This window comes from Plecotus auritus, assembly GCF_963455305.1.
Source record: "Plecotus auritus genome assembly, chromosome: 3".
NCBI lineage: Eukaryota > Metazoa > Chordata > Mammalia > Chiroptera > Vespertilionidae > Plecotus > Plecotus auritus.
In genome coordinates, this window is record NC_137772.1 from 83,670,396 (window position 1) to 83,685,408 (window position 15,013).

A 15,013-nucleotide genomic window follows, 5' to 3' on the forward strand; every position below is an offset into this window, starting at 1 on the left:
GGATATCCCTCAAGGGTTCCCAGATTGGAGAGGGTGCAGGCTGGGCTGAGGGACAACCCCCCCCACCCCTTCCGCAATGCACGAATTTCAGTTTTATGATTTTCAAAATTGACTATCTTCACCTTCCCCAAAGCTGTTCATATTTCAGTGTTTCCTTTCATATTACATGGTATCCACTCAGACCTTCCATTCCAAACTTAAAAGTCATTCTTTGTGACTTGTCCTAATGACTCACCACCCTAACACACCCCTAATCCATGTGCAGATAGTCTATAAATTCCTTTCAAACTGCCGTCATCTCTGCCTTGAAAAATGCAACAAACACCTGTTAGAGCACTCTCCAATGATTCTTATTTCCTTCCAGAAAATTCTACTCAATAAACTAAAATTTTTCTGATCTAACATGATCATATTTATATTCAGATGATAACTCTTTAAGATTCCCCCTTTTACCTTATAATCCATTTTTCATAAATTAAAGTTATCTTTTTAAAAAGGGAAATAAGTCTTGCTATTCTCTTCCTAAAATCATCCCATTACTGCTAATTAATAATAGATATTTAATGATAATTTTAGCATTGGATTTACAGTTCTTCAAAATAGGACCCAACTTACTTCCATCCTCAGTTTTATCCAATACTCAGTCTCTAGCCCAGCAACTACTTTCCATTGCTACCAATAAGTTGGGTCTTTACTAATACTGTTTCTTAGAATCTCTGTCCCCCTATCTTAATAAAAAAAATATAAACCAAGGACCTCAAGACCTAACTCAAAAGATAACTCTTCAATAAAGCCTTCCTTTACTTTTTTTTTTACAGTGTAAAATTTTTTATTTATTTATTTATTTCTGAAAAAGTAAAGTTTAATTTTAAAAAATCATACACACAAAAACAACTTCTGGTTCATTTTAAACTCTCCCGCTGAGTCTTTCACAGGCAAGTCAGTTTCTCATTGAGTCCAGACCAGGTAGAGAAGCACCACAGTGGACAGAGAACCAGCCCTTCCTGAACAGGACAACAGCAACTGCAACTCAGACTTGAACAAATGTCCATGATCTGAGTGACTAAGCAGCAAAGTTGGCTTCCCAGGTGGTTCAGAAGGTCAGTTTCTTTGTCAGCAGATAAACTCTGGAATCCACTTCAAATCCATGCAGATTGTTGGCATCACCCTGCAAGCTCATGAGCAGGCCCTCATAGGACACGTAGGCAGAGAGACATGTTGGTGCTTCAGTAAAAGTTTCATTTCCTTCAATCCTGTACACTTTTCCATACATTACATACTCAAATTGGTCAGCCCTGGAAGGTCCATCATCTGTGGGGTTATATTCACCATCATCCAAGGTACCATTTTCATACAAGGTACTTATGACCAATCGGAACTTGTCACCCAAATCTACAGGGTAAATCTGAATGTTTACATCTAAGATAAGGTCCATCTTGAAAGATTCACTCTCACAATGCAGTCGGGACACTCGGTCAAACTTCTTGCCCTCCGGGTCAATATCTTTCACATCAAAAATATCCTCAAACAGAATGCCGGCCGTGGTAAAAGGGCAATGAGTAGTACGGGGCTGGGGGGAGGTGGTGGGCAACCATGACTAGAAGTACATGCACCCCCTCGCATGGAGAAAACGAAGGGGAAAAGGTAGTAAAATTTTATATTTAGAAATAGCCATCTGGCATCTGGACTCAGTTTAGATGATTCTAATTCTGTTGGTTATAGTCTGGAGCCAAACATATGCCCTCTTCTCTTCATCAGGCCTGATCAGGGTGTTGACCTTGGTCACGTCAATATCATAGAGCTTCTTCACAGCTGGTTTCATCTGGTGCTTGTTGGCCTTGGCATCCACAGTGAGCACGTGTGTGCTGTTGTCTTCTGTCCTCTTCATGGCTGACTTGGCAGTCAGAGAGCACTTAAGGATGGTACAGTGGTCATGCTTGTGTCTCCTGGGACTCTCTTCTGAGGATATTGAGGCTGCCTTCAGAGTTGCATTACCTTCTGCGTGGGAAGGTGAGTGATGTATGAATATTCTTTATTTTTAAGGGCTGAGGACACCTTTCTTCACTTTCTTTGCCTTCAAAACCTTTGCTGTAGCTTCGACTTGGGAAGGGGCAGGGACTTCCTTCTTTGCTTTCATTGCCATCTTCATGGGAAAAATAACAAGCCTTCCTTTTCTCCTTAGTCTTTTAGCATTTTTTGTTGTTGATACCTTTCATAGCTCATATAATTTATAAACAGCTGAGTCTGTATGTACCTTTTCTATTTATTTTGGATCCCTTACATTTTAATATTGATCAATCTACATATCCCCAGGTCCTAGCAAAGTGCCTGGTCAAAGGTGAGCATTTTAGAATTATTGATTAAATCACATCAAGATAAAACTGATTATGAACTAATAAGTGGGTAATTTATTCTTGAGATTTTGTGCTCATTGAATGTTATTGTCAACTCTTTTTTCATTTTTACATTTGGGGGTTTATATAATAATACAAATATTTTATCCAACACAAGTTAGACAACAACTATGGCATTATTTTTCACAATGATTTTAGAATATATCCAATAGCATAGCTACCACTAGATTAGAGAACATTTGAAATAGTGCTACTTATTTCCTTTATAGGCCAAATATGCTGAAAATTTTGGAATTAGTCCCTTCTGCTTAGTACCATGACAAACATTACCAGGGAAGCCAAGCTACCCATGAATATGGCACAAATTACTCAGAATTCATGAAGCAAGCACATGCTATTGTTAATATTAATATTGTTATTATTAGTACCAATACAATTTCCAAACATGTCACTTAGCCTGCAGCATGTAGTTAAATAAACAGGCCTAGCATACTTTCCTTCCACTGACCACAAATGTCCCTATAGCATATACAGTAACTGCACATCTCTAACTCATTACCTAAATAAACTGGCTTTACTTAAGAAACTGAGAGGAATATCTCCATAACAAGTGGCTTGTTAGCATTCATCAGTTGCACGGTCATGACTATGGTAATGAAATAAAACAAAATAAGAAAAACAAATCAATTATGCATTTACACCCGTTAAAAGTTTAATCATGGAAATTTGATGCTCTAGGGTGAGTCAAAAGAAAAGAGAAAATATGTACAGTTAGAAAGGTAAGATTTCCCCATGCATTAAATGGCCTGAGGGCTGTACTTACAATGCCACTTAAGTAGTCAGTCACCCCTGAAGTGCCTTACTGTTTAATCATGTAATGCTCTCAGTCTGTGTGGCACACAGCTTATTGCCAAACAACTCAGGGTTTTACTTTTACTTTCTACCTCTCATTGTTTCCTTTTTTTCTTATTCTCTCTTATTTTTTATGCAGTACATGTGACTTTATCCCTCTCCCCTAAAATATACACATAATTCTCCCAAAGTGATTCTCCATAAGGCTTGGATAAATATAATTTGTGAGAGATATTTTGAATATATTTTATGACATTTAGCTGAATTCTGAGAAAGTTAGAAAACTCCTCCACAAGGATTTTATTCAGCCCACTTTTAAACTTGATCCATAATTTGATCGAATGCTCTTGGGCACTATTAAATAGTAATAATGAACTTCACCTAAAGCCCTTAGTAATTTTGTTCCACATTTCCTTCTCTAATTATCCACTATTCCCTATTTATTATTACTTCATTCTCTGCCTTGAGGCTGCCTAAAAATACTAAGAATGATAAATTAAACAATACATTTGGTACCAAGTTAACCTGTGGGGAGGGTTATAATTTAATGGATTGTCTTCTGAATTAATTATTTCTGAATTATTTAATTTCAGTTTCTAAACAAATTTCTTAGAATATGTGACAGAACTTTTAGGATATTTCTAATAAAATTATTATGACAATCACAGTTCCATCATTATTTCAGCTAAATTTACATTAATTTTATTATAAATCTAGATTTATTGATTATATTTTTACTAACAAGCATTGTCTTCTATACCATTTAACAATATTTTCTTTAGTATCTCACCAGTGCAGACATTAAATAACTGTCATTTTGAAGCCAGTGCCTTTTTCCCCTTAAGTAACAATAGTCATGGACTTTTATATTAAAGTCTTAAGACTCTCAGTATAAATACAATGTTTAGATCAATTACTACTTCAGAGAACGTGATAGTTCTTCTTACACTAATTACTTACCCCATCAGTCTCATTAAAGTTTTGTGACAACCAATTTCTGTTTCTTTGAGCTAAAAATATCCTCATTTTATATGTCATTTACAAGAATTCACATTGTAAGATGACCTCATGCTATTTGTGGAATGAAATTTAACCCATTTTGCACAATGATTTTTTGTTTTTCTGTTGGAGAGGCAGAACTCTTATGGAAGTTTCTTACAATGCTGATAAACAAAAACTTGTCACCCATTTATCAGCAGCAGCAGGACCAGAAAACCTGGAACAGCTCATCTGGTCTTAACCCCTGGAATTTTCCCAAATTAATTACCTACTACATCCTGCCTACAAAAGCCTTCTCAGATTTTATGTATGAATGACTTCAGTGGTGATCCAAAGCTCTTTTTAACCTCCTTTAATACCTTGAGCTGCTGGACAGCTGCTTTATGATGCTGTGAAAAGCTCAGTGGTAGAAAGGACATTTTCACTGAGTGTTAGGATATTATTCAGCTGCCAAGTCTTAATTTCAAAAGTATATCGAGTTTTTTAATATATGATATTCTTTTCTTTTGCATATTGTTTAATCTTAACAACAGAAGTAGAATAAGTTTATTATGTGCAGTTAGTCATAGACTAGTTTTACTGTTTCTCCCAGAATAATATATAGCTCCTAAATGTCTCAAAATGCTGACAACTGCCTCAGAAAAAAATATTTAGGAAGGTAAATAAATTTCAAAAGGAAAGTGGAACTCTCATATGGTACAGATAGGGAGTATAAACTGCTATAAGGACTTTAAAATACTATCTGAGATTATCTATTACATTTAAACATGCATGCACCCAAGTGACCTAGCAATTTCATAAATGTGTATGGCGGTTACACAAATGTGTTCACCCTACTTCTTCAGTTGTACATTTGTGATTTGTGCAGTCTTCCTGTTGCCCATATGGCTTCAATTAAAAAGGCAACACATTTTAAGTTGACATATTGTAAACATATCCATGAAATGTGAATATTTTTTTTAATTCTTTATTGTTTAAAGTATTACATAAGTCTCCTTTTTCCTCCATTGACCTCTTTCAGACCGGCCCCAACCCCCAGCACATGCCCTCACCCCCCTACTGTCTGTGTCCATTGGTTACGCTCATATGCATGCATACAAGTCCTTTGGTTGATCTCTGTTTTAATTGACCATTAGCACCATCATTCCCTCAGTTATCTACCTTACAGATTTCAATTTGATTCATCTCTTTCCTCACTCAAAATGTCATAAATTATTTAAATTTTGGTTTTGAAATATGTTTTACAATTTTCTTAATATGACTCAATTTGATCTTTGTGACTATTACTATTTTCCTAATGGAGAGTCTCCCCAATTCCAGCTTAAACAATTGAACTTCTTCAGATTGATCTTCCGACATAAATTTCTAGTGTTTGTCTTAGAGAGTTTTCCTGAGCCAGCACTTTAAGAATTTGACATTTATGAACAAGTAGTTTCTTTATATACTTTGATCACCTGTAAGAAAATTATTAAACTAGTAGAGGCCCAGTGCATGAAATTCATGCACTTGAGGGGGTCCCTCAGCCTTGCCTGCACCCTCCTGCAGTCCAGGATCCCTTGAGGGATGTCTGACTGCCGGCTTAGACCCAGGGGGATTGGGCCTAAGCCAGCAGTCGGACATCCCTCTCACAGTCCGGAGCTCTCGCAGTCCAGGACACCTCGCTCCTTACCACCTGCCTGCAGCAGAGGCGGGAGAGGCTCCCGCCACTGCCGCTGTGCTTGCCAGCCATGAGCCTGGCTTCTGGCTGAGCGGCACTCCCCCTGTGGGAGAACACTGACCATCAGGGGGCAGCTCCTGCATTGAGCATCTGCCCTCTAGTGGTCATTATGTATCATAACGATCAGTCGTTCCACCGGTCATTCTACAGTTTGGTCGATTTGCATATTAGAGTTTTATTATATAGAATTTGCCTTCATAGGCCATACATTTTCTAACCCTTATGATTTCATTATTATTTACTCGGATTTTCTTCAGAAAGACTTCCAACCTTTATACTTTATTGAAAATATGTTCTCATGGAAGTTTCTTTCTTATTTTCTTTCTTCCCCGGTATTTATCTAAACTTCAACTATTCTATACTAAATCAACTGATCTCCCCTTCTTTTGTAGCACTTATACCATTTTTACAGAATACAGAGTACATGATTAATTACATGCTCACTTATTTGTAAATAATCTAGCAATGTTATGTGCCAGATTCTGAACACAATAGTAGATATGCAGAGATGTGCAGAAAAGTTCTATGCCCTGTTCTCTAGAATATAGGTAAAAGTGAGGATATGGATAAAAGTAAGAAAACATACCTAGAGCATACTAGAGTGCTAAACCTTATAATATTTTTGAATATTACTGGATACTATTGAAAGTGAATATTATTATTTCATATTATCTATATGAAATTTCTTAGAAAGCATTGTGGGGTTCACAGAGGGGGCTATAGACTGAGTTAAGTAAGCAGGGATAAAAAGTTTTCCATTTTGGGGGTGAGGGATGGACTTTGAAGTAACAGAACTTAGTATGTGCTATGTGGTGATATTTTTTTCACATGTATTTGGTAAGGTTTTTATGATTATAGATTATTTTTATGTCATCATTTTTTAATCTCTCACAATGTCTGGGGACATTTTCAATCATAGTGGGTACACAACAGATTTTTTTAAAAAATTATATGGATTGTAGTGGTAATGAATGCAAATTTAGGAGTCAGGCAATGTATATTGATGATTTTCTAGCTTCATGCCCTGAAATTCCCTTAAATGGAGTTAATACTATTATATGCCAGAATATGCATGCAAATGCTGTTTTTTAGTAGTTATATTAATATGTTATTTTACATTTCATTATATATGTAAGTATAAATAAACATGTGAAAAATATAATTGTCCTTAATTTGATCCAACTAAATGAGGAATTCTATGTCAAGTAATTAACACTGAACCTAATGAGTAGCAAGTTCTCCCAAAATTATCATTGTTAATATTTTTATGGTTGATTTGGCAATACATTTATTCTATGTTCTGTTTAGATTAGTGGTAAACTCTAATTTTAGGATACAGTACAATACAGAAAGTGAGATTAGGAGATCAAAACTTCAACCATTTTCTCTTTCTGTTGTCTTGACTAAACATTTTTTTAATATATTTTTTAAGATATATTTTTATTGACTTCAGAGATGAAGGGAGAGGGAGAGAGAAATAGAAACATCAGTGATAAGATAGAATCATTGATTGGCTGCCTCCTGCACACCACCTACTGGGGATCGAGCCTGCAACCCGGGCATGTGCCCTTGACTGGAATCGAACCTGGGACCCTTCAGTCCGCAAGCCAACGCTCTATCCACTGAGCCAAACCACTAGGGCTAAACATTTTTTTTTTTAAACTAAAGCAAAGATTTGCTAATCCTTAAGCCTCAGCACAATTAATGGGGTTAAAGAATGACAGTGAGTGGTTGATACCAGTCAGAATAAACAGCATATGCTTTTAAATGATTTGTGAGCCAAGCAAGTGTATATGCCCAAAAATTGGTGAATTCTTTTTAAAGAACGTTTGATTTTTTATAAATTAGTAATCCACACATGTAACATATATGTTCATGTTGACCCCAATAAAATTTTTAAAAAATTTAATATGTTGAAAACCTCAGAATGTGACAAAGAAAGAAAGAAAGAAAGAAAGAAAGAAAGAAAGAAAGAAAGAAAGAAAGAATGTTTGAAGATGAGGTATAAACTGCCTTTAAAATGCAGGAAAAAGTTAGCAATGGAGGAAAGTAAGAGATAGATATCCTATTTTTATCTAAAATATTTAATTTATATTTCCCTGGGAGGAAAAGAGTAATTATTCAAATAAATCCTTATATTTTGTTTATGTTTCATTGAAATATATATTGGAAATAGTAATATCCTATTTTTCCTTAATTAAATTTATTGGGGTGACATTGGTTAATAGGATAATATAGGTTTCATGTGTGGATATCTATGTTATAAGATCTGTATATTGCAAAGTGTGCCCACCACCCAACGTCAAATCTTCTTTCATCAACATATATTAGGACCCTATGTTTTAAACATAACAATTTTTATTGTGTTTTTTAAATTTACCACTGTACTGAACATATTTTAAATACCCATAAAATATTTTATAAAACGCATATATCATAAGAATATATTGAATTGATTTGAAAAATTCAAAAAACTCACTTTCAACAGAACTTAACTAAGGGGTTTGAATTTCTTTAAATGACTATGGTATTTGGGATCACTAAGATACATTTTTGAGTGAAAAGTATAAAAAATGAATCTCAGAGGGAAGGTGGGGGTGGGTGGGAAAGGATTAACCTCTGGACACAGACAATAGTGTGGTGAAAGCCTGAGGCTAGAAGGGGTCCCTGGGGGAGCAGGGGAGACATCTGTAATACTTTCAACAATAAAAATACTTGTTTAAAAATCTGTTTCAACCATGTATTTGTTTTTACCAAAATGTAACAAACTGATGACATTTCTATGCAAAAATTAAAAAACTTTCAAATTAAGTAAATGTATATAAACAACCTTCAGGTAATAGAAATTTCAAAATATCCATGCATTTTTGCATAGCAAAATTTAAATTGGTTTTTACTAAAAAATAAGAAAATAGCAGTGTGGCATTTGCAGATAACTATGCCTGAGTTGCTGCATTAATTTTGAAAATATATTGATAATTGTTTTATGTTAATTGTGTTTTATTTTTATTTATTTTATTTTTATTTTTTTAAATATATTTTATTGATATTTCACAGAGAGGAAGGGAGAGGGATAGAGAGCTAGAAACATTGATCAGCTGCCTCCTGCACACCTCCCACTGGGGATGTGCCCGCTACCAAGGTACATGCCCTTGACCGGAATCGAACCCGGGACCTTTCAGTCTGCAGGCCGACGCTCTATCCACTGAGCCAAACAAGTTTCGGCTGTTAATTGTGTTTTAAATAGCATCCATAAATATTATAGTTTTACATGTATTTATTATATAATAATCTAAAATTATTTTCAGTCAAAGCCACCTAGCATGTAAACAATGCCCTGAAATTTAAATCCTTAGAAACAAATAATATTTCTACCTCTTTATTTATTTTTAAGTAGCATCAAGTCTATAAGAATAATAAAAGTTGCTAGTTTTCCCTCAAAGTTAAGTCAATTAACTTAAGTCAATTTAGTTTTTTAGCAGTTGTTTTAATGTATTATTTTGCATTCCATTTCAGAAGAATACAAATACTATATATTTTCTTTAATTCATTTCCCTAAGTAGCAATAAATAATATTCTATAAGTATAATGTGTACTATTACCACCAAATCAACAGAAAAGAGTACAGTTTATAAATGTTAGGAACATAGAGAAATAATAAAACAGCTTTCTTATACAGTTAGTTCATTATATTAGAATCCTCTCTTTTTTAAAGCAAACAATGGGATTTCATTTCATTTAGAGATCAGAAAATAAAACCTACTGTATTTTCTTACGCAAATTCTGTGTTTTCACTATCATGTGTCAGTTACCTGACATATGCACACAAATAAAATGAATGACCCATTACATTGATATTTTTCTCAACATACATTATACTATTTTAAATGGGAAACTCATAGTCAGAGTAATATTGTCACATTGACATATTTTTACAACAGATATATCATGAGTATATAATTCTACAGTAATCCATATTCCATGTGAATTTATTTTAAACATAGAAATGAATATTTTTCTTCCTTATAACTATCTATATGTAGATATAGAAATACACATGACATAAGTACTTATGTTGATGTGAGCATGATATAAAGTCAGATAAAACAAATGTTAATTATATTCATATTGCGTTAAGTTGTGAGTATGTGCATGTGTCAGGGGGGAGAGGTGAGTATATGTGTTTGTGTAAAATCTTTCACCATCTTAGAGACTAGGCATACCCTGATTTGTATCCAAGCAAGTTTTGGCATTTATTAGTTTCCTCAAATAAATTCCATATACTATAAATTCCATTATTCTCAGTTGATTATTCTAAAAAATGAAATTAATATTACTGTGAGGATAAATACAACCAAATACATAAAGTGCTATGCATGTAGTTGACTATGTCATTATTGCTCAGAAAGTGCCATAAATATGTTAAGTGTTAAAATCTATATCTGGATGCAATATAGAACATTTCAAATTGATATATATTTAGGCACTACACAAAAATAAAAATATAATTTGCTTCAAAATAGTAAAGATATATATAAATTTTTTAAATTTTTGATTTTTCATATATATAATCCTATCTAATAAAAGAGTGATATGCAAATTAACCATCACTCTGCTACACCCACAAGCCACACCCATGAGCCAGTCAGGATCGAGTATGCAAATTAACCCAACCAAGATGGATACAGCCATGGAGCGAGCAGGAGGCTTGGGTTTCCCCGGCAATGGAGGAAGCCAAGCTTTCCGCACACCCTGGCGGGCTCAGCCTCCACTCAAGGCTACAAAGTTTCAATTATAGAAGATAAATAAATCCCAACAAAAATGGCTGTGGCCAAGGACCAAGCAGGAGGCTTGGCTCTGCTCAAGGCTACAAAGTTTCAATTATAGAAGATAAATAAATCCCAGATACCAGGGCCTCTGCTTGGGTCGCCAGGGGGCGTGGCCGGCCTGCAAACTACCACAGGCCCCTTGCCCAGGCCTCCCCACACCGCCAAGGGAACCCCCACCCTGATCCAGGACACCCTTCAGAGCAAACCAGCTGGCTCCCACCCCCACCCGTGCACCAGGCCTCTATCCTATCTAATAAAAGCGTAATATGCAGATTGACCATCACTCCAACACACAAGATGGCTGCCCCCATGTGGTCAAAGATCCTGCCCCCATGTGGACACAAGATGGCCACCACAAGATGGCCAGCAGGGGACAGCAGTTGGGAGGGACCAGGCTGGCAAGGGAGGGCAGTTAGGGGCGATCAAGCCTGCAGAGGAGGGAAGTTGGGGGCGACCAGGCCTCCAGGGAAGGGCAGTTGGGGGAGACCCAGGCCTGCAGGGGAGAGCAGTTGGGGGGAACCAGGCCTGCAGGGGAGGGCAGTTAGGGGTGACCAGGCTGGCAGGGGAGGGCAGTTAGGGGCAAACAGGCTGGCAGGGGAGCAGTTAGGCATCAATCAGGCTGTCAGGGGAGTGGTTAGGGCATGATCAGGCTGGCAGGCAGAAGCAGTTAGGGGCAATCAGGAAGGCAGGCAGGTGAGCAGTTGGGAGCCAGCAGTCTTGGATTGTGAGAGGGATGTCCGACTGCCCGTTTAGGCCTGGTCATGCCAGGACCAGGCCTAAATGGGCAGTCGACATCTGTCGAGGGGTCCCAGATTGGAGAGGGTGCAGACTGGGCTGAGGTACACACACCCCCGTGCACGAATTTTGTGCACCGGGCCTCTAGTGTATATATATATATATATATATATATATATATATATATATATATGTGTGAGAGTGTGTGTGTGTGTGTGTGTATATATATATACACACACACACACACTAGAGGCCCGTTGCAGGAAGATCCCTGCAATACGGCTTCCTGCGGCTGTCTGCTTCCCTCCCTTCTCTCACCCACCTGCCTGCTTCCCTCCCTTCTCCCCCGCCCTGCCTGCTTCCCTCCCTTCTCCACAGCCCCACTTGCTTGTTTCTCTGCAGCTTCGCTCCCTTCTGCAACTCTTGGCTTCCTTCTACGCTGTCTTCAGTCTTTGCTCTACTTCTTGATATGCAAATTAACCGCCATCTTGGTTGGGTTAATTTGCATACTTGCTCCTGATTGGCTGGTGGGCGTGGCTGGTGGGTGTAGTGGAGGTATGGTCAATTTGCATATTGCTCTTTTATTAGATAGGATGTAATAAAGCATTTGCTGTATTTCTATAAAAATAATTTTCATAGAGATATGGTAAATAAAATTTAAAAATTAAGATGTGTCAATTATAAGGCTCAAAAAATAGAGATGTTATTTTGTTGGGAAAATTGTTTAATGTAGACTGTACTTTTTATATTATGCCCGAATTCTAACCTCCTTTTATTTTGTTTTAAAATGTACATAAAGAGAATTTCAATTTTTCTTTTTTAGATCATTGTAGCATCATAGAGCCAATCAACATGATGTATTTTGAAAATCACAAACACACCAATTTTATGAGTCGTGGTAGTTTGCCTATATTTGATACTATTCCCTGTGGCATTGTCATAATATTTGACTTTTAGAACATTCATGCAAAGTACTTTTGTGTGGATGATAGAATGGAGAACAAACCAAGGAAAGTGCACACATAATGATTCTAATTATTTTATATCTCAAATCTTTATAATGTTCACCATGTATTACCACCACCATGTAGTTCTAGTTCCCGTTATATAATGCAGGTGGTAATTATATTAATGATACAAATGGGTAGTTACAAATGTTCTTAGCTGAAATTCAGAGTCAGGTTTCTCTCCACTACTCCATACTCAAGAATTTACAATCTAATTAAGAAAAAAAGTATTGGTACATAAACATGAAGAATGCAAGCGGGAATATGATAAATTCCCAATAAGAATCAAAAAGGTATTAAGAGGGTTGAGAAAATAGAGAAATTGCATATGTAGTGAGAACATATTAACAACTTATTTTAATAATAAAAGTAAATGATTCTAAGTAAGTTTTTCATTATCTACCTAAAATATTTCAAACACTTAAAAATATTTCTTCTAAACATCCATATAGGCCAATTTCACCTCTAAAATTTTAGGCAACTTGTGGTTTCAACCATACATATTTAACTACTCACAGAATCTCCATTTCATATAATACATTTTCATCATGACATAACAGAGCTATGATCATTGTAGGGTCATTAGGAAATGCAGATAAGTATAAATAGAAAAAAATTAATATCACCCAAAATTCTACAGTAAATAAAAATCACAAAATAAAAATCTCATGACTTTAAATATTTAACAGATTGGAGTAATTCTATACTTCACAAAAATTGGATCTTAGTTTTAATGTTTGGCAATTATTTTGTCCAAATATTTTTAAATATATTTTTCCATAAGGTTTTAATGCCTGTACACATATGTTAGGTACTATGTTTAAATTATCCACTTCTTAATTGGTGAATAACAAGTGATTGATAATATTTTGGTATATTAAACTAGTTAGAGCTCTTTCTTACTATATGCAGGTAAGAAAAGGTAATTTAAAACTACTTTACTCTCTAAAATAAGTAGTTGCCCCTTATTCACAGTTTTGTTTCCTATGGTTTCAATTACCCACAATCAACCATCTTGTAAAAATATTAAATGTTCCCAGCCATTGACATCATCTGCTCCTGACACCCAACATTGGCATCATCATGGTTCAGTGTTAAATTTTACATATGCCTTGTGATCCTGGAAAACAGTAAATATTAAGAAATCTGTCTACAACAAGAAGAAATAAAAGGCATCTAAATTGGAAAAGAAGAAGTAAAATTGTCATTATTCTCAGATGGCATGATATTGTACATAGAAAATCCTAAAGACTCTATCAAAAAACTACTAGAATTAATAAATGAATATGGCAATGTAGCAGGATACAAAATTAACACCCAGAAATCTATGGCTTTTTATACACCAATAATGAGCTCACAGAAAAAGAAACTAAAAAAAAAAAAAAAAAAAAAAAAAAAAAAAAAAAAAAAAAAAAAAAATCCCATTTATGATTGCAACAAAAAAATTAAGAATAAATTTAGGAATAAATTTAACCAAGGAGGTAAAGGACCTGTACTCACAAAATTACAGGATGCTGAAAAAAGAGATAGAGGAAGACATAAACAAATGGAAGAATATACCGTGTTCATGGATTGGTAGAATCAACATCAATAAAAGTTTATACTACCAAAAGCAATCTATAGATTCACTGCAATCTCCATTAAAATACCAACACCATACTTCAAAGACCTAGAACAAACTCTCCAAAAATTCATCGAATATAAAAAGACCCTGAATAGCTGCAGCAATCTTGAGAAAGAAGAACAAAGTTGGAGGGTTCACAATACCATATATCAAGCTATACTACAAAGCCACTGTTCTCAAAACTGCCTGGTACTGGCACAAGAACAGATATATAGACCAATGGAACAGAACAGAGAACCCAGAAATCAACTCAAGCCATTATGCTCAATTAATATTTGACAAAAGAGGCAAGAGCATACAATGGAGTAAAGACAATTTCTTCATTACATGGTATTGGGAAAAATGGACAGGTACATGCAAAAAAATGAAACTAGACCACCAACTTACACCATATACAAAAATAAACTCAAACTGAATAAAGGACTTAAACTTAAGACGGGAAACCATAAAAATCTTAGAAGAAGCTATAGGCAGCAAAATAGCAGACATTTGTTGTAAGCAATATCTTTACTGATACAGCTCCTAGGGCATTGGAAACTATGGAGAAAATACACAAATGGGAATACATCAAAATAAAAAGCTTCTGCACAGCAAAAGAAACCATCAACAACACAACAAGAAAGCCCACTGCATGGGAGAGCATATTTGCCAATGTCATCACCGATAAGGGTTTAACCTTCAATATTTATAGGGAACTCATACAACTTAACAAAAGGAAGATAAACAATCCAATTTAAAAAAAATGGGCTAAGGGCCTAAACTTTTCAAAAGAGGACATACAGAAGGCCAAGAGACATATGAAAACATGCTCAAACTCACTAATCATTCCAGAGATCCAAATCAATACAACAATGCGGTACTATCTCACACCTGTCAGAATGTCTATCATCAACAAA

The 15,013-nt window shown here is 35.5% G+C and overlaps 1 protein-coding gene across 1 annotated transcript; it reads right to left on the reverse strand.

The window, feature by feature from the left end:
• Positions 1-1,093: 1,093 nt before the first annotated feature.
• On the reverse strand, positions 1,094-1,435 carry LOC308244799 (DNA-directed RNA polymerases I, II, and III subunit RPABC3-like; the record flags this gene model as incomplete). Its single annotated transcript, XM_080661067.1, has 1 exon — positions 1,094-1,435. The coding sequence occupies one exon, from the start codon at positions 1,433-1,435 to the stop codon at positions 1,094-1,096; it is 342 nt and encodes a 113-aa protein (XP_080517193.1).
• Positions 1,436-15,013: the final 13,578 nt, after the last annotated feature.